The 22,394-nt window shown below is 36.8% G+C and overlaps 1 protein-coding gene across 1 annotated transcript in view; it reads right to left on the reverse strand.

Moving 5' to 3' along the window:
• Nucleotides 1-22,394, reverse strand: part of LOC113513874 (atrial natriuretic peptide-converting enzyme) — a 166,826-nt gene that overhangs the window by 130,696 nt on the left and 13,736 nt on the right. The window contains exon 2 of the mRNA XM_052894243.1: nucleotides 15,675-15,815. Within this exon, the coding sequence (XP_052750203.1) occupies nucleotides 15,675-15,690 (16 nt within the window). The 5' untranslated portion in view covers nucleotides 15,691-15,815. The remainder of the gene's footprint in view (nucleotides 1-15,674; nucleotides 15,816-22,394) is intronic.

Genomic DNA, 22,394 nt, shown 5'->3' on the forward strand with positions numbered 1-22,394 from the left:
CCTCAAGCAGCACCCGTTCACGAATTTAACGGATGATGGCTGGCCAACATTGAACTGAACGACCCACCACGCCGTCACCAGCAAGAATCTTATACTGTGCATGACTAGCTTCAAGTTATAAGTAAATACGTCATGAACAGATAATGGTAAAATGTAGTAGAGAAATTACTGCTACGTGGATAAACTTGGAATGTTTAAATAAAATATCATTTACTACAATATCTTTTAAAGGACGGCATCACATCTTCAATGCCGTTAGAGTTTTGGGTGATCATGGGCGGCGGTAGTCACTTACAACCAGGTGAAGCGCATGCTCGTTTGCCCCCTGTATTGTAAACAAAAACACTAAATTATTCTTCACTCCAGCTACAACGTTTTATATAGACTGCTACAAATAACACTAATACATCAGTAGCGTGAGCCATGTAGGTCCTGGTATAGAATAGGCCACATCTTACTTTCCAGTGAGTGCCGTAAGAGGCGACTAAGGGGGAGTGAGTGACGGGAAACAGTGTCCCTCTTAAAACATTACCAAAAGCGAAACTACGGTTGCCAACCTACCTGCCAATACGGGGAAGCTATATTCAGAAATAAACAATTAGAATTAGCTGCTTTCAGTTAGCAGTAAAGTGAAATCGCAGCAGACGGTTACCACGAACACTCAGGTTATGGAATGAGCTTCCTGCCGAGGATTTCCCAAGAGACTACAGCATGGGGTTCTTCAAAAGTGGGGTAAAGAGATTTCTTCAGGGTCGGCAACGCGCGCGTAATACATCTGGTATTGCAGGCGTTCATAGGCTACGGTAAAGGCTTTCCATCAGGTGGGCCGTATTCTTGTTTGCCACCTCAGTGGTATAAAAAAAAAAAGACGGCCGACTGGGCCATGCAGATTCATCAAGTAGATACCTTATAACTGCGATAAAGTCTCTATTCGCTCGCTCTTACCTAAAGAATAATAATTCATATTTCACTTCCAATAGATTACATTATGAAATGAAACACAAAAGAAAATAACAAATAACAGAAAACTACATCAATTAGTGTCACACCTGTACGTAAAACATGTCATGTCTGGCCATGGAACGTTAATAATCATTAAATCAGATATAATGTCATTTGTACACATTAATCAACCAATGGCTAATCAACTGTTCGCATGTATGTATATGTATATTTATTTACGTGAAACAAAATAAAAAATGTACCTTCAAAAATTTTACCAATGAATGGGTCGCCTGATATTTATGGTTGGATGACCACGTGTTTGATTATTGACGCATTATTGCATGATGACTCCCGATTTACTGTGACCAATATGAGTTTGTATCTTTTTTAAAACACAGGAGGCAAACGAACGTACGGCTCGCCTGATGTTTATTATGGAGTCGTACTTGTATATATGTTTTTTTTATACAACTTAGAATGACAAACAAGCTGTCGGCCCATCTGATGAAAAGTGGTAACCGTCGCCTATAGACATGAGCAGTACCATGGACATAACAGAGTAAACTGTTTCGCCCATGATACCCCCCCTGCGTTGCCATCCCTGAGGACTCAGGTGTTATTCCTCTGTACCCAGTAAATTCACGCCATATCCCACCCTTCAAACCGAAACACAGCCATGCAAACACAACTGCTTCACGGTTGAAACACGAATGGATGCAGTGCAGTAAAGGCATTTTTGTTTACCAAGAAATTTAATAATTGTTAATTTAGCAGTGCATATACTAGGTCAATATGTCACTCTACCATTTTTGTCGTACATTACTGTATTTGTATTTAGTATATAAGATTATTTTTGTTTATAAATATTGTATTACTAAGCCGTTGGAAATATACATTTCTAACAATCTCGTCGTCTAAATTCAACCCGCAATTTTGGTGAACACGACGTGATATTATATTATTATAGTGAAATATTATAAAATACCAAAAAACAACAATATAATACACGTATTACAATTCTATCGCGACGCGCACAATCAGCTATGTGAGGTCTACGTCACAAGCGTATGAGACTACTTACAAAGAAGCACCATTGACTGTGCTATACCTACGTATCACGCGTCTGTGGATTGTAAAATTTTAAATACATTGCTGCGTCAAAACTAAGAATCGTTTATTATATGACTTTGGCGCATTGCCGATGGGAAAATCTTATGCCATCTGATTCAGATCATTCATCTGAATCAGCCGTTTTTGTTTTGACCAAATTGTCCCTTACACCCTGTATACTGATTCACGCGAGTGATGCCACAGAATACAGCTGAGGGAGACTTTGTACAAAAGTCGATTGCTTGGGTACCTCTGTCCCATTCGTGTTTCAACCGTGAAGCAGTTGTGTTTGCATGGCTGTGTTTCGGTTCAAAGGGTGGGATATGGCGTAAATTTACAGGGTACAGAGGAATAACACCTGAGTCCTCAGGAATGGCAACGCATGGGCAAAACGGTATACTCTGTTATGTTCATGGTACTGCTCATGTCTATAGGCGACGGTTACCACTTTCCATCAGGTGGACCGTCAGCTTGTTTGCCATTCTAAGTTGTATAAAAAAAAAAAACCTTTTAAAAACTTTACAAGACTGGTTAATGCCACTATTCTTATTTTAAAACAAATAATACACAGTGATTCACGATGAAAAGTATTATAGACACATTAAGCTTTAATTGTACAAAATTTAAAATACATAATTATGTAGTGGCAACCAGATGTTTCATCTCAAGGTAAAATATCAGCAGTCAATAGTTACAAATTTTTTATGAGATGGACATAAAAGTAAACATATTGATTTCAAAAAATATATGCCATAATCGATTCAGCTTGCCATAAAAACAATTACAGACAAATTCGAGAAATCACTCCTTTTTTAAGGCCGCATAAAAATTGCAAAGTATTATATAATAGCATTCGTAATGCCAATAAAGGGATGACAAGACAGAAATAGACTCAGTCGCTAACAGACTTCACCGGATCAAGTTTCCTCGAGTTGGACAGAACTCAAGTATTCTACTCGGGGAGAGGGATATTAAAAATTTGTTGTTCAAACTGTTCACTAAAGTTATTGTCGAGATTTAAAAGTAATAAAGGGTCCGTGGAGTTCGCATGTTTGAATTATAGCTTAATGTTTTGTTATATACTTCAAGAAAGCCCTAAGTTTGTGAATATGAAATATTCGTATTTTTTTTTATGGCGACGCGAGGCTTAGTTGTATTTCTACTTTATATACTCCCTTTTATACTCTACTTTTTTTTCCATTTATTTGGAAAAACTAACAGTGACAAAATAAAAAATAATACATAATATTAATCAAAGAAAACATTGAGTAAATTTGCCACCAGCACCGTTTACCACAGTTTCGATTCAAATATAATACAAATAGCTTAAGCAAAGAAGAACAGTTAAAAATTATATGAATCTTTTAGAGATTACCTTTTTAAAAGTGCTTGGGCGTTCATTAATAATATCAATATCATTAAGTAAAGCGTTATATGAATTCACAAGTCTATACAAGGGTGACCGTTTTCCAGAATTTGTACGACAGCGGCTAAAGCGGCTGTTGTGTGAATATCATAAATACATAAGTCGGAGTATCTGTATTTCACTGCAACGTTAGTAACAAATAATACAAATTTGTATTCCTCCAAAAGAAAAATCGACTTCATTTTGTCAAAACCAGTTATTTGATTTCAAAACTAAACTATTGAATCGATTTTGATAAAATTTGTATGGTACCAGTGAGTAAATATATGCTTTCAGATAAAAAAAAGAAATTTCCAAATCGGTTTACAACTGACGGAGTTATGAGGTGACTAATACATGAAAAAATACAACCGGGTTGAAGCCTTCTTCTTTTTGAAGTCGGTTGGACCACAGGACCTAATAGTAACCTATACAAGGGAATAGTAGTAACTTTTACTATTTTAATAGAGTATTATACTAAAAAAAACATATATAAAAAAATGATAACATATTTTTCAGTGTCCCATGTCAACTTGTAGCTAGACTCGCCGTGAGTATGTTATATCGTTATGTCCATGGTACTGCTCATGTCTATAGGTGACGATTACCACTTCCCATCAGGTAGACCGTCAGCTTGTTTGCCATTCTAAGTTGTATAAAAAAAAAAGAAAAAAAAAGAGGAAGGCACATAACCCACCCATTTATTTTTAAGAATTCCTCCCGACTTTCCATCATTCACAGTTATACTCAATACTTTCCGTTCATAAATTAAAGAGTTACTTAATCTCACTCGAACGAAGTTGACGATACGATATAAGATATATAAGCAATAGACATATTTTGTATCCTTAATTAATTTTTTTTTTTCGTTTCAGCTTTCATGTAAAAATCTTTGGCTATTGTTTCTCGATCACTGTTGTTTTGTCCCAGTTCACTCAGCAATCTCGGGTTTACATACACACATATCTCTTTTTTTCTTTTTTTTTATACAACTTAGAATGGCAAACAAGCTGACAGCCCTCCTGATGGAAAGTGGTAACCGTCGCCAATAGACATAAGCAGTACCACGGAAATAACAGAGTATACTGTTTTGCCCATGATACCCCCCATGCGTTGCCATTCCTGAGTACGTTAGCCATGCCATTCCTCAGGTGTTTTTCCTCTGTACCCAGTAAATTCACACCATATCCCACCCTTCAAACCGAAACACAGCCATGCAAACACAACTGTTTCACGGTTGAAACACGAATGGGACAGAGGTACCCAAGCAACCGACTTTTGTACAAAGTCTCCCTTTGGTAAATATCTGTCATGCTCGCCTCTCATTAGTCGAAGACAGAGACATTGGAATGCCAAAGACTTTTGTTTTTAAGAGTAAAAATGAAATGGTAACCATGCTTGCGCTATCGGTATATGCTGCCGGGGCACCGGTGATAGATGGTAGATGAGGATAAATGCAAGTCATTTGGTCAATTACGATAATTTCCAGGCTGAATTGCGTTGATTTATTGCTAGCAATGAAGTTATTTGTCGTATAGTTCCGACATAGAATACGCCACCACTTCACATCTCGTGAGGATCATGAGAGATAACTAAGGGAATTTCCTGCTTTAGGGATGAGCAGCAGCGTCCCTCTTAAAACACCACCAAAGCCTAACTGCGATTGCCAACCCGCCTGCCAAACATGGCAACTACTGACAAAACTCCCCAATAGAGTGAGACCTATGTTCAGCAGTGGACAGTAAACGGCTGATAGGGTATAGTAATGTGGTTGTTAGATCCTTTTACTAAAATCCCTTCCCCCCCCCCCCCACACACACACATAAATGCTTATAACCATTAATGTGGGTTCATTTATTTTTGCCTCTAGACCAACCTCTACTGTTTAACCAATCACCATGGAATTTGACATACATACAGTATTTGTTTTTTTTTACAACACAGGGGGCAAACGAGCATGCCGCTCACCTGATGGTAAGTGACTACCGCCGCCCATGATCACCCACAACACCAACGGCAATGCAGGTGTACTGCCGGCCTTTTTAAAAGGAATATGCTCTTTTCTTGAAGGTTCTTCAAAACCTACCGTAAGCACCAGTCTCTTGGTCAAACAAAATTGGTCTTCATATCAAATTGTACCTCAAATTGTTACTTTGTACTACCTTTTGTAAAGAGAAAATAAACCATTCATTTATTCATTCATATTTGGTATAGAGAATGATATAAGACTTGTTCGTACAGGCTAATCGACACGTCCCGGCCAGGCGGACCAAGTTGCCGGCACGACTAGAAGATATCTAAAACTTGATGGGAACACAAATAAAAGTACGTCGGAGTACCTATCGGATTTTTAGAACGAAATGTTAATAAGAGTGGCAAGTTCGTGCGAAGTACATCTGGGCAACTTTTCTATTGAATCTTTCATCTTGTTTGTTCCAATGAAGTGAAATATGAGCCTGCTTTAGCGAATTAGCTACTTTAATATATAAAAAATCATGTGTCACACTAATCTTAGAACTGCTTAAGCTATTGTAATTAAATTTTATAATATTTCGACTCGACTTTAATTGTGATAAAACAAGTTTTATTTTTTTTTTATTTTTATGATACCAATCTGTAAGTATATAATTTTAGGTAAAAAAAAAGAAGGACGCTGCTGCCCATCCCTCTTCCTTCTTTAGTCGCCTCTGACGACACCCACGAGAAGGGAAGAGGGTGACCTATTCTATGCAAGGGTCACACAGTAATGTATAATTTCTATATATTTTGATAGCAATACTTTAATCAAAATCTATAACTATTCCTATATATTACTCTGCCCCATTACTTGCCATTCTTCAAAGAAATTAAATTGCTTATGAACATTTTGTACAAGATTTCTTTACATTACAACGTGTAACAGCAATAGTTCCAATGGTAAGATACTATACACGTCGCAGTCCAGGTTTACGATACAGTAAAGAATTATACGACCTTCGAGTCACATTTATACTCGAATTATATTCAGCTAGTGATACATCGAGTCGTACTGACTCGAATAGATATTCAAATACTCGAATAATCAATATATAGAATTCAGATACACGAATTCGAATACAAGTATCGAGTCCAGTACTTGCATTAATCGATCACTAGTGACGTAGTATATAGTATAGTAAATTTTATGATTAATTTCTGTTTCATAATAGCCTCAATTCTTCTATAATTATTAAACGAGAATTTATTTGATTACTCGACATTTATAATCTTCAATAAAAGTAAGCTTCTTAAATAAAATGAAAAATTGCTGTAGTTTAATGAAGATCTGCATAGTGTCGTATACAGGAGCTTCAAGCTGCTCAGCGAGCTATGGAGAGCTCGTAGTTTCTTTGCGTGACAGAATCCGAAATTAGGATATCCGCAACAGAATCAAAGTGAACGACATATTCCGAAGGAAAACAAGCTGAAATAGCAATGGACTGATCACAGAGCTCGAAGAACCAATAACTGATGGGGATGAAAGATAGATAGATAGATACTCTTCATTTTTTTCTCCATAAGATTACAATAGTAAACTTATTATAGATACAAACAATTACAAGAAAATATTACACTAAGAAAACAAGAGAAAAGTTTGTGAGTAGGGACCCCATACAAGCTAACGTATTATAGGACTACCCCAGACTAGATAGAGCGACGAATTCAAATACATTCAATGCAGGGAGTCAATGTCTGCAGGTGGCTCGGGACCGTTCCTTATGGCAGTCTATAGGCCTATATTCTGAAAGTGGACAATTAATGACTGATATGATGATCAATGAATACCCAAACAGATACTTGAGTATTTATCCGAGTCCTGGAACTCGAATCAAGATTCGATAATTTTTTAACGAGTACCGAAATACTCGAATGAGTTAAATGGCCCACTCGGCACATCACTAGTTGTGTCCCAGCTTTTATCCCCGTTTTCGCTCCATCCTGTCTTTATACGGCTGAATCAGGCTTAAATTGTTCCGAGAGAAGTGTACGTCGATAAGAAATAAGCCTAATATCGCTCGTCATCACCCACGACTTATTTCCCCGAGTTAGGTAAATGCAAGTAAATCATTGTTTAACAGAGTCTATGTAGACATTCTAGTATTTTTTGTTTACAAAACAAAGGGCAAACGAGCTCTGCAGCTCACCACAAACCAAGGAATATGAAATTTAGTACTCAGGATGGGTATTATCCTAACTTAACAGATAGGTAGGATATAGCAAGATATAAATAAACCTAGAAATATATTTTAAATACACTATCGGAATTTAACGTGATCAAAAGTTTGCAAGTAAATAGTACCTAGATACATACCAGGCCCTCTAGAGAAGTGGCAAACGAATTCGTCGACGGAATCGACATCGCTAGCGAGTCCGTCAAATAGAATGAGATAGCAATGCCGGGTGACTCATTTCAACTCACAGACTCGTTAGCGATGTCGATTCCATCGACGAATTCGCTTGCCACTTATCTAGAGGGCCTGCTTCTTTATAGCCGATGAGTCCCGTCGTGACCACGACATGGTGCGACCCACGTCGAAACGTCGACAATAAAGAAGCAGGTATGTACGCACTATTTACCTGCAAATTTTTCATCACCTCCACGTCCAAGTCCAGGTAGTGTATTTAAAATATATGTAAACAATGTCAAGGTTTAAAATTTTTTTCATTTTCGTCTTTTAAATACCGCTTAAAAACACATATAATTCATGTATAAAGACTGTAAATTTGGCAAATAAATTATAACTGATGCACGTGTTAGATACTTATTTTAAATTATATTAATTTTCTTAAACATCTTGTGTCAAAATGTGTACCTACATTTAATAATAAAAATCAGACTAACTACTTTAAATAAAAGTTGAATAGAGCGGAGCTCCCTGCCGTATCAAGAGTGAACAAGTATAGTGAACCACGTGGTCATTATATAAAATATATCACAATTATTGTTGATGGAAGTCTTAAAGAAGCTATAGTTAAATAGGTGTTAATGGACTAACAGATGTTGGGTATTTATGTTATATTGTTTGTTATATGTCATATACAAAGTAAAATAAGTAAATATATAATTTAATAGTATGATATCTAAAATAAATTAACTGTGAGAACTTGTGCTTCATTTCTATTTATTACTAAGAGGATTTACAATCTTTATATTGCTAAAGAATATATCATATACTTGTAAAGTTAGTATTATGTAGTACCCCACATATCATATTATATATATATATATATATATATATATATATATATATATATATATATATATATATATATATTATATATTGTAAATACTAATCTCATTTTGAGACATGCATACTCAGAGTACATAATTATTTAAATAACATTATTTAATATACATAATTATTTTATATATCTTCATTATACCTTATATATGTTATACGATAAATAATATATTATTATATTCATATATAATGTTGATATCTTGTATAAGGTCCAATGTGTTAAAAAATTTAATCCTATTTCTCGAGTGCTACCTATCGAGCGGTGGCCCCACTGAAAATCAGCGCTGCAGCACCACGCTGCAGCTTACGCTGAGTGGGGACCATTTCAGCTGCTACCACAAAATTATTATTTTAATGTATAAAATTGTAATTAACATTGTTGTTTTGTAGCTGTTTAAATGATTTATTATTATTATTATAAAATTAACTGAGAGATATTTATAGAAACTCTCTAAGAGATTATGAGTTTCCGAGTTCCAAAACGGGAGAATTTGTGTAACTACATTTTGTTCTCATAAAATAATCTGCGCCTTGTAAATCCGCTGTAGTTAAAAGTGAAATTAATTTCGCCCCTTATTTATATAGTGACAGCTGATTAATGTATCAATTTATCTTCGCTTCGATATCGGTGTATATCTCGAACACCTGCCTGTGATTGGAATAGATAGAGCCGGTTACAGGTCTGAGTAATTACACTCATTTCTGGAAGCTGGCTGTTACAAAATATTTAGGTAATACCACTGCCTGCTGTATTAATACTATAAGCTAGTGATTCACGCCGGTTTCGCGCGGGTAGATAGAAACATAAATTAATATTTAATACAAAGGACTTATTCTATCGCATTGACTCAATAGTCAGTCTGCGTTACTTACAATCCTAAGGGATTGTAAGTAACATATGAGCAGAAGGTAAGCCCTCTGCTCATATGTTTTATTTTATTGATAAATGCCAAAAATTTTAATGACTGTTACATCTCTGATAAACTCTGATAAACTAGAGGGAGACTTTGTACAAAAGTCGATTGCTTGGGTACCTCTGTCCCATTCGTGTTTCAACCGTGAAGCAGTTGTGTTTGCATGGCTGTGTTTCGGTTTGAAGGGATATGGCGTGAATTTACAGGGTACAGAGAGAGAGATAACACCTGAGTCCTCAGGAATGGCAATGCATGGGGGGTATCATGGGCGAAACAGTATACTCTGTTATGTCCATGGTACTGCTCGTGTCTATAGGCGACGGTTACCACTTTCCATCAGGTGGGCCGTCAGCTTGTTTGCCATTCTAAGTCGTGTAAAAAACAAAAAACTCTGACTCTGACTCTTTCATGCAAAAATTAATCAACGGATTTCAGTGATATTTAATTAAGTTTACACAGATGAGAGAATCATATAAAAAGAAATACTATTATTGAAAGGTTAAAGCAAACACTAAATTAAAAAAAAAAAACCATATCCTGACTTATCACATAGGATATTTTATTCACGCGGACGAAGCCGCGAGATATAACTAGTTATTATTACTGTTGGTGTAACAATTGTATCTGTTGCAGACAAAACTCTTAACCAGTCAAAAGTAGTTTTGACCGTATGCTTTAGTCAATAATAGTTTTGACTCAAATAACAGTTAAAAGTACCTAACCTAACCGCCAATTTGCGGGGGGAAAGGGATTGTTAGTAATAGAGACTAAAAATCCCATTGCTAGCAATATACCCAACCAGGTCGACCTCCACGCGGTTCCCCCTGGAAACTGTCATGGTTGATTCCTGATGAATTCATCATGATGGGCTAGCTGGCCTATTTTCATCTCTCTCTTCTCATCGATCACCCTTCACTGGTGCTCCGCCAGCGTATCCCATTAGCGCAGGTAGAGTTACCAATCCATTTTCATCCAACAAAAAAAAATCGCCAATTTGCGGGGGGAAAGAGATTGTTAGCAATGGAGTTTGACAGCCCCATTGCTACCAATATGCCCTATCAGGTCAACCTCCACTTGGTTCCCCTTGGAAACCATCGTGAAAAATTCTCGTTGAATTCGTCACGATGGGCTAACTGACCTGTTTCATCCTGACCTATCATCCTTCACTGGTGCCCCGCCGGTGTTTACCGATAGCGCGGGTGGGGCTACTATTTCATTATCACCTATAAAAAAAAACCGCAAATTTGCAGTCATCTGTACTAATAACCATAAATTTTCAAACAAAACCACTTTTAAACAGCTGTTCGGTCAAAAATACTTTGACCGATTTTGCTAGTCAATAATACTTTTAACTTGTTAAGAGTATTGACTGTAACATATACAATTCTTATAATTACGCCAGCGTTTTATTAAAGGTAACGAACCGTCTAAGATTTCAAATCCAATAATTTATTGAATGGACTTACCAAGTTTTATGATTACGTCTTACGACTTATCAAGTTTCACAGTACCCATTTAGACTTTGTACGTACACAATTCCACTGCGGAGCCATTTGAACGGTGACAACGTGTCTTTTATATAATGAATTTTCACTCATCCAAGTTTATAAATAGGTACACAATTCGAAATATTTATTACATAACTAAATAGATAGAAAGGAACTTTATTTAGAAGAAATATGCGACTACACCCACACAGGGCTTAAAAAAAATTATTAAGAATAATAATAACGAAACTGCACTCAAACTATTTACATATTTTTTTTATACCACTGAGGTGGCAAACAAGCATACGGCCCACCTGATGGTAAGCGGTTACCGTAGCCTATGAACGCCTGCAATACCAGAGGTATTACGCGCGCGTTGCCGACACTGAAGAAACCTCTTTACCCCCTTTTGAAGAACACCATGCTGTAGTCTCTTGAAAAAACCTCGGCAGGGAGCTCATTTTACACCTGTTCGTGGGAGAAAGCATCTCTGAAACCGCGTTGTACGCGACCATTTAGGCTGTAAGGTATGAGGGTGAACTCCCTGCCGATGGCGAGCCGTACGATGATAGAAAGTGGCCGTAGGCATCATATTGAATAATTTCTCTGAGCACAATCCGTTGTATAAGCGGTAGAACACGCAGAGTGAGGCAAAATCTCTCCTAAAACTTAAGGGTTCGATACCGCTTGCAAGCATGGGATCATCGACAATTATCATAGCTCGTCGTTGCACTGAGTCGAAGGGTTCAAGCTGGTATCTAGGTGCTCCCGCCCATAAGTGACAGCAATACTCCATATGAGGCCGGATTTGCGATTTGTAAAGCATTAATCGCTGATCCGGTGTGAAGTAATGCTTCGCTCTATTAAGCACACCGAGTTTTTTGGATGCCAGATTATCTACACTAATATTATAAAGAGGAAACATTTGTTTTTTTGTTTGTAACGAATAGGCTCCGAAACTACTGGACGGATTACAAAAATTCTTTCACCAATCGATAGCTACATCCATTGTGAGTGCCATAGGCTATATATTATATCTATATGTTATATTTACCGAACTGTGACCATTTATGTCGAGCAAGTCGGAAGAAAAATTGTATAAAATTCGCTTATCTTGCGCGCACTGATTAAATAGTTGCTTATAATGATAAACAATGTTCTACGTTTTTAAAGTACTCATTGAGATCTACAAATAAGTCCGCGATAGCATATGTTTAACTATTACAGTTAGGTCACAATAATCACTTTTCTTTCTAAAATTACGAATAACCACGCTGGTCGCCGTCTGGATGGTATTTTCATACTCCAGTATTAATCCTTATCCAAATAAATCTATCGAGTTATTTCCAAAAATTGCACATTGCGATAACCAAGATCCACGCGAGCGAAGCCGCGGGCTAAAGCTAGTATATAAATAAAGAATATAAAATAAAAAATAAAAAACAATCCATATTATAACAGTTTCATCCAAAATGAGTGCGTGTATGCGTGCGTCGCAATACCTGTAAAATGAGATGCGTGCTCAGCATTTTGCTGTAGTCTCAGGGACACTACAGCGCTGATTTTCAGCACAAGCCTCGCCAACTCACGGGGTCCTAATAATAACTCCCTAATAATTCCCTTCTTTTAGAAAATTAAAATAAGAAAAAATTTAAAAGAAAGGAATTTTTTTCTAAGACCCAAGCGCAGGCGTTACCATTAGGTGTGATTAATATAATCATTGTCGTTCATATCAGCCTTTAACTGTCCACTGCTTAACATAAGTCTCCCCTTAGCGGGTTTTGCCAGTAGTTGCCACGCTTGGCAGGCAAATTGCCAACTGCAGTTAGGCCAGCGTATACCGTTAGCGCAAGCTGGGTGACCATTCCATTACCATCCATCGAAAAAAAAAACCGCAGTTAGGCTTTCGCGATGTTTTAAGAGAGACGCTGCTTCCTTCGCCTTTTCTTAATCGTTTACGGAAGAATCCAATCGAAATTAATATAGATCCCTGACAGGTAGGAGCAATATCGGAATGGGTAATGACCTTTTTCCGCCACCACTGTACAAAAGAACCCAATATATAGACATTGGAGCGTTACCAATATTAATCATGCCTAATTACTATTCCATAATCATTAATCATCCAATAAAAAAAAAGTAAACGCAAGAAATCATCAGCCGAGTGTGTGGTGACACAGTATATAATATACTGCTCCACCACACTCTTCGAGTTAACCTATAAACCTCAAAAGTCGTGAGTTCAATCATGTTCAGACATCAGTACATCTGGCCAACACCAAAATCCTCATATCAACTAATTCTCCAAGAATTTGCTAACAATATATCCGGCCAGATCGACCTCCTTACGGTTCTCCCTGGAAACTATCATGGTTAATTACTTGTGAATTCGTCATGATGGGCTAACTGGCCTGTTCTCATTGTCATCGATCACCCTTCATTGGTGCTCCGCCAGCGTATCCCGTTAGCGCAGGCGGGGTTACCATTCCATTATCATCCATTAAAAAAAAAACAACTCTCCGATAATAGGAAACATCGATAAAGCAAATTAATTCAAAAACGACGGTAAGCTCGCCCCCTGTCACGTGATCAGCGTGAATTCGTCCAGTGCTACCTTCACTACAACGGCATCAATCAATAAATGCATCTGTCTACCCCATTACAAGTTATAGTCATTAGTATATGTGTATAAATATGCGTAAAATATAAATAGAGTACAAGGACCTATTATTCCATATTGATGCTTCCAAGAATCACAAACAAGCGATTGCTTTTAAGATATAATACGGTAACTAATATTAGCATTTTTTTTTTTCTATTTCTGTCTCCTCACTTATTTTACGCATGTTTTTTTTTAATGGATGATAATGGAATGGTAACTCCGCCTGTACTAACAACGGTATACGCTGGCGGAGCACCAGTAAGGAATGATAAGTAAACATTAAAGAGCAGGTCAGTTTTGATGGGTGAAAATGGTATGGCAACCCCGCCTGCGCTAACGGGATACGCTGGCGGAGCACCAGTGAAGGGTGATAGATGAGAATGAAAACAGGCCAGTTAGCCCATCATGATGAATTCATCAGAAATTAATCATGATAGTTTCCAGGGGGGACCGCGAGGAGGTCGACCTGGTTGGGTATATTGCTAGCAATGGGATTCTCAGTCTCCATTAGTAACAATCCCTTTCCCCCCGAGCAGGTCAGTTAGCCCTTCGTGATAAACACACCTGGAATTCATCACGATGGTTTCCAGGGGAGACCACGTGATCGATCTGACGGGAATATATTGCTAGCAACGGGACTGGTAGTTCGCATTACTAACAATCCCTCCCCCTCACATTTTACGCATGTTAATAAGTCGTATCATGTCCACTGTATATATTCCAGTTCCAGAAATTAAAAATAAAATAATAAAATTAAAAAAGCTGCTTCTATTATAGTCAGTTATTATGTTATATTAGTTTTTCCATACTAATTAAAACAGCCGTAAAACAATATGGAAGTTGGAACCATTAATTTCAAATTTAATAATTAAAATCTATTCAGAGTTTGTGAAGATATCATAATGTATTATATTAATCATACTCCTTAGTAAAACTTTGATGATTTTATTTCACAAAAATATAATAGCTAAGTCAATATAAAGACTGAGGTAACACCAACAGATCAGTCCAAATTCTTCTAATGAATTCACCAGAGGGAGACTTTGTACAAAAGTCGATTGCTTGGGTACCTCTGTCCATTCGTGTTTCAACCGTGAAGCAGCTGTGTTTGCATGGCTGTGTTTCGGTTTGAAGGGTGGGATATGGCGTGAATTTACAGGGTACAGAATAACACCTGAGTCCTCAGGAAGTGCAACGCATTGGGGGTATCATGGGCGAAACAGTATACTCTGTTATGTCCATGGTACTGCTCATGTCTATAGGCGACTGTTACCATTTTCCAACAGGTGGGCCGTCGGCTTGTTTGCCATTCTAAGTTGTATAAAAAAAAAGGATATATTGCGTCACATTAAAATCTTAGATTACAAGTATATAGAGTGACCCCTTACATGTGTGCGTGAAGGTTACCATAATGTACATTTACTACTCATAGTATGGGAGAAATTATATTAAAAGTTTAAGTGAAAGAATAACCGAATAGAGCATAATGATTCGAACCGATGCTTATCTTTACTTATTACTTTGACTTATATCCCAATATAGACTTATAATATTTTTCGTTTTAAAACTATTCAAAATTAACCTCTAGGAATATATGAATATTTACATATATAAAATTAGAAAATATAGATCACGATTCAAATTTAAAAAATCAACTTAGTCTGGGAATTTTTTAATTTAATTTCTTGCAACAATGAAGAAAATGGCACCTTAAAAAAATGTGTCAAAATTAATCTGTCAAATGTCAGTTTAGCTGACACGTTTTTGACTGAATCTGAGGATAAAACAAAAAAAAGTACAAAGTTAAAATAAGAACCTCGTCCTGTTCGAAATCGTTTAAAAATAGAACGGCATTCTAAGAAACTGAACAAGCATTTACGTGGCACTTACCTTTGAAAGAGGCCATATTTGTGTTCCCGGCGCGCGTCCTCTGTTCTCATTTATTAAATTACTCTAATATATCAACTCTCGTTAATTACAATACCGGCGCATTCCCTGCCAACTGTACGTAGACGATCCTGATGCGTTTACCTGGAACATTTGAATATTGGGTTAATCGTTGAAAGTCTTTATCTCTGAAGTTTAAATAGGTAAAAAGTTTATACTGCTATATATATATATATATATATATATATATATATATAGAGAGAGAGAGAGAGAGAGAGAGTGAGAGTAAGAGAAGAAGTCCGGAAGTATTGCAGCGCTATCGGTATACACCGATGAGACATCAGTGGAAGATGATACGTGAGAATGAATGCAGGTCAGTTGGCTCACCATGATGAATTTGACAAAAATTAAACAAGATGGTTTCCAAAGGTAACCGCGTGGAGGTCGACCTGAGAGGGTATATTGCTAGCAATTGAACTATTAGACCCCATTACTAACAATCCCTTTCCCCCCCAGTAAATACAGTTACAAATTAAATAATGCTCGCCTGTATAGGTAACCTGGTACTAGCATACAAAACTATTCCTGTACAGAAGTGACATACATGAGTTAATATACTATTAAATATCTTAATTCAATTTAATTAAACCTATTTATTAATGAACTTGGACAATGAACCTTATTATATTTTTTGAGATGTTTATTACCCAACCGAGTTTAAACTAAATGAATTTAAATAAAACATAATACACAGACAGACTTTATGCTTGATTAAAACATAGAATATTATAAACTACCCGGATAAAACCGTGGTAATTGACTATATCGATACCAAGATACCGATACCGAGGTACAATCCAAATTTAAATCAATCACTAGTTATGTGCCAAATTGACAGCTGCCACAAAGATATCATAAAATAAAGTATGATGGGGCCAAAGATTTCGAAATAGGATGGGGCCTAATAAAAATTGATTGAACTCCTTATTCGTAAATGATTTAAAGACAAAAGTTAAAAACTCTTTGATCTAATAAATCCTTTTTAAACAATGACATTTTTAAGAGACCAATGTCGAGGGCCACAAAGTCGAGTCATCCAAAAAAAAAAGTACACAGAATAAGACAAAAAAATAGTACATTACTGCAGCGGCCAACAACTAAGGTATTGATGGACGAACGTACAAATGTGGGTCGAGGCATAGCCGAGGCACACATACGTGAGTCCAGATAAATTACTATGTAAACATGAGTTTAATTTATCTGGCCGCAAAACACGACAGATATGGATTTTCATACAACTTTTACCGGCCGCTGCCCGCATGTATCTGGCCAGTACGGCAATTTTGATTTATCTCTAAGAAGATTGTAAAATAATGCTTATATTTCCAAGCATGATTGAAAAAAAAAAAATTTATGATCTTGATCAGATTTTCGTGTTTTGCTTATAATAGCCTCTCTTTCTATTGCTGTCATTGAGTGTCATGTTAATTAGGATAACAGTTAGCAGGTATTGCTTTTAATCTATGACGGAGTTTCTCAGTTCTTCTAATTGTTTTTTAAGTATTATGCGATTTTTACATTGAATAGCATTAATTCCCGAATTTGCACGAAGCAAACTTTACCTGTACGCGATTCCACGTTCTGAATTAAAATATTTTTAATCAATTGTGCCGATAAAACACCTAGTCGTTTATAGGTATTTTGAGCAGAAAGAGAACAGTGGATATTAAAAATATTCTTCATCTATGGTATTTTGTAACAATTGAAGTCTCTGCTTTTAGTTTTTTTTTTTTTTTTTCAAACATGAACTTAATCCTAATATAAGTCTTAAAGTTTATTTTTGTCATTGGCTAAATGTGAAGACTAAGCCAATAAAAAATGTAAGTTTATTTATTATTTACCACTTAGCACTTTTACGACTTAAACAGACGCCATAAAATTTAGCACATATACAGTATTAGGGATGCAGAAAGACATAGTATCCCGGTTACATGAACAAAGTCGCAAGTTACGAGGAGTCAGTTTGTAAATACCTAATTAATGTAACGACATTGTATTATTATTATTTTTAGTAAAAATTATAAATAAATATAGCTAGCAAAATTGTTATCCTTCTGATTCTAAAAGTACTATGCCTTTAAAAAAGAAATAGTCTAATATAAACTCAGTAGGTACGTATTAAAATAATAGTAGGTTCGTTTATAAAAAAAATTACAGTTAAAAGTTTAGATTTAAAATATTATAATACCAGTCTTTCTAACGGAAATTAAGAACAAACAGAGCCAACAAAACTGTTATCTCTGCAATCTGTGAAGTGCGGCGCCTCTTCAAAAACTTTTATCAAAAAATATTTTGTGACAACAAGAATATCGTGTCGCGACGCGTCCGTCAAATAAGCGTTTGGAGCGAAATTAAATATTTGATCAGTGAAATTCACTCGGACCCTGTTTGTACTCTCTAGAATTCATTTCCTGAGCGCCGCCATTTTTATATTTTGCGTTCGGCATAGACAATATTATTTTTATTTTGTTAGGTTTGCAAAGTTCTAAATTTAAAAACTTTGCCAACAACCTCATGTTTTGCTTGGATAAATAGTTATTGCTTTACATAGTTGTGTGCTCGTTCTAAATTTAAATACTTTTAACTGGGTGTGTTTAAGGACAATTTTTAGATAGAGAATAGGACCTACTGTGCTTTCTCTATCTACATTATAGACTTCCTTTTATAATATACCTTACTAAGCATTATGATGAGATGCGTCAAAATTCACATAAGAAAGGAAATAGGAGGATAATGAGAAATAAATAATAAGTGCCGTGTGGTCCCGGCATAGAATGGGCCACTCCTTCTTTTCCCATAGGTATCGAAAAAGGCGATTAAGAGAACTTAATGGTCGAGAGATAGGCAGCAGCGCCCCTAACTGCGTTGCCAATCCGCCTGACAAGTGTGGCAATTAGGGGGGAAAGGGATTGTTAGCAATGGAGTTTGACAACCGCATTGCTAGCAATATGCCCTATTAGGTCGACATCCACGTGGTTCCCCCTGGAAACCATCGTGAACAATTCTTGATGAATTCGTCACGATGGGCTAACTGACCTACTTCATCCTCACCTATCATCCTTCACTAGTGCCCCGCCAGTGTATACTGATAACGCAGGTGGGGTTACCATTCCATTATCACCCATTAAAAAAAAGTATGGGCATTACTTACAAAATTTCAATGCATAAGCTATGTTTAGTTCTATGGAAGCCTATATTCAGCAGTGGACACTTAACGGCTGAAATGGTATGCTGTCAATTTAAAATATCGATTAAATTTCCAGTGATGAAGAAAAAGGTTAACCTTTTTTTTTTTATACAACTTTAATGGCAAACAAGCTAACGGACCACCTGATAGAAAGTGGTAACCGTCGCCTATAGATATGAGTAGTATCATGGACATAACAGAGTATACTGTTTCGCCCATGATACCCCCCATGCGTTGCCATTCCTAAGGACTCAGGTGTTATTCCTCTGTACCCTGTAAATTAATTACCATATCCCACCCTTCAAACCGAAACACGGTCATGCAAACACAACTGCTTTTCGGTTAAAACACGAATGCGACAGAGGTACCCAAGCAATCGACTTTTGTACAAAGTCTCCCTCTGGTATGTAGAACTACCCAATCAGAGATTAAAGTTAAATTTATGTATTCTTATTATGTTGATAGATTTAAAAATAACAATAGTCTAACAATAATCTAATTAAAATAGATTTGTAGAGGACTTTAGTTACTATGCATAAGGGGATTAGTAGTTATGATTGCACGTTAAAAAGTCAGTCAAGACAAAAGAATGTATAAGTGTAATTTATATTGTATTTAATATTAAAAATTATTAAAACTACGAAGGTGCCTTTTAAAAATCTAGATTGTCAACCATTATATGCTCGGCTACGACTATTTGTGTAATTGTATTAGAAACGAACAAAAAAATACAATACAATTTATTGTTCTGTCTGTCTGCGAGCCATTTCTTGCATAACGTTTAAACGTGTACAAATTATAAGAATTTGCTAAAAGGTTACCCTTGAAATATAAATAAAATTACAGCATTTTAGGATTCAGTACTAATTTTTTTTTTTTTTATACAACTTATAATGGCAAACAAGCTGACGGCCGACATGATGGAAAGTGGTAACCGTCACCTATAGACGTGAACAGTACCATGGACATAACAGATTATCGCCCATGATACTCCCCATGCGTTGCCACTCCTAAGGACTTAGGTGTTATTCCTCTGTACCCAGTAAATTCACGCCATATCCCACCCTTCAAACTGAAACACAGCCATGCAAACACAACTGCTTTACGGTTGAAACACGAATGGGACAGAGGTAACCAAGCAATCGACTTTTGTACAAAGTCTCCCTCTGGTTTTTGTTTGTTTTTTTTTTTTATTTTTATTGCGAACTAAGGTAACTTTCCTTTTCAACGAGAACTTATATTGTACTGCTCATGTCTATAGGCGACGGTTACCACTTTCCATCAGGTGGACCGTCAGCTTGTTTGGCATTCTAAGTTGTATCATTTTCAAAACAGAACAAGCATAAATATTATTATCCCTTAAGAACTACATCAATGTGCATAGCCAATCCATTTTCTTTTGTAAATCTATGGAATTTTTAAATATGGAATCCGACATAGTTGGCCTTTTTTTTTCACAATCGAACCATTAAAATGTCGTGCCTTTAATAAGAACAAGCAAGTCGTCGTCATAATTAAGTGAACATTAATTATATCACTACTTGAAACCTTTAAAGATTAAAATTTGCGACCGCCTTAAAGAAAACGTTGCTCCCTAATTAACGTAGATTTTTAATTAAGCTGAAACCCATAACGGGTGTGCTCTTAATTAAAAATAAACCAGTGTAACTCACATAGACGAATATTTCTCGTACACATCATTACCTACTTGTAACAAGTATTTCAAATTTACCTGCCCTGTTGCCAGGGCCAAATATAGGGTAGAGCGAGCCGGGCAATTACCCGGAGCGGAGAAACTGTGATTGGAAGTGGGCGCCTGATAAAAACAATGTCAGCACTCCGTCTATTCGCCCATCCCGCTCTATCAATCACATCGGGGCACGTTAATTTCTATCTACGCCGAGAATCAACAAGCATGTGACCTTGACATTGACATTTTATACATATCACCACAATTTTTTTTTAATGGGTAATAATGGAATGGTAACTCCACCCGCACCATCGGTATACACTGGCGGGGCATCAGTGAAGGATGATAGATGAAGATGAAACAGGTCAGTTAGCCCATCGTGACGAATTCAACATGAATTGTTCACAATGGTTTCCAGGGGGAACCACGTGGAGGTCGACCTGATGGGGTATATTGCTAGTAATGGAACTAGTAAATTCCCATTACTAACAATCCCTTTCCCCCTCTATACTAATATTAATCTGTTAGTTTGGATATTCGGGGTAATCCGGTACTATTGGGGGAAAGGGATTGTTAGTAATGTCGTAGTAGTCCCCAATGCTATCAATATACCTTATCAGGTCGACCTCCACGCGATACCCCCTGGAAACCATCGTGAGTAATTTATCGTTAAATTCGTCACGATAGACTAACTGACCTGCCTTTTCACCTCCACCCTTCATCCCTCATTGGTGCCCCGCCAGCGTATACCGATAGCGCAGGCGGGGTTACCATTCCATTATCACCAATTAAAAAAAAAACATTGCATAACGAAAAGAAAAAGTTAAAAGTATATAGGTACCTCTAGTAGATGCATTGCATAATGCACTAACTACAACAATCCTTATTCATTGGTCGTTACCAATTCTCGTTATGTACAAATGTTTCCTATATTGACGTTCGTTAGGTCTGCTACAAACTACAAAGGGATTGCAGCACCGCAAAAGAAATAAACTTTACCTTCTGGGCTATAACAATAAAGTCTAATATCGCGTGCACTTATATATAACGGCATGTAGCCAGAGCTGACAACTCGCACTATTAGATATACGACAATGAACCGTAAGCGAGAGGGCGTACGACATAAAATTGTAAAACAACTCCCCGGCGGAACTATCAAAGCGTAAATCTCGGAAAGTCCACGTATTTACAGAGAGCCGATTGCTTCTCGGCACATGCTCGTTCGCTTGATCAAAGTCCCCGGTGTGTTTACTTGCCACAGACATTGGACGCCTGTTTTTAGGGTTCTCTACATTACTAATTAATGCCTACGGCTTGATTGCTTACATGTCTACTCGTCTAGATTTTTTTTCAGACTAATTTCAACAAAACAAGGAGGTTGTCATTTCGGTTATATTTTTTTATGTTTGATATCTCATAACTCTGTCAATCCATACATACATACATATCTGTCACGCCTGTCTCCCATTAGGGTAGGCAGAAACAATGGAACGCCAAATGCTTCGATTCAAACAAACCTCTTTCGCTTCTTCCACATTCATCAATCTTTATTTCTGTCAATCCTTATATATATATATATCCTTACCAGAGGGAGACTTTGTACAAAAGTCGATTGCTTGGGTACCTCCGTCCCATTCGTGTCTCAACCGCGAAGCAGTTGTGTTTGCACGGCTGTGTTTCGGTTTGAAGGGTGGGATACAGCGTGAATTTACTGGGTACATAGGAATAAAACCTGAGTACTCAGGAATGGCAACGCATGGGTGCTATCATGGGCGAAACAGTATAC

The sequence above is a fragment of the Galleria mellonella genome, unplaced genomic scaffold, assembly GCF_026898425.1.
Source record: "Galleria mellonella isolate WM207_F2 unplaced genomic scaffold, CSIRO_AGI_GalMel_v1 utg200, whole genome shotgun sequence".
Classification (NCBI taxonomy): Eukaryota; Metazoa; Arthropoda; class Insecta; order Lepidoptera; family Pyralidae; genus Galleria; species Galleria mellonella.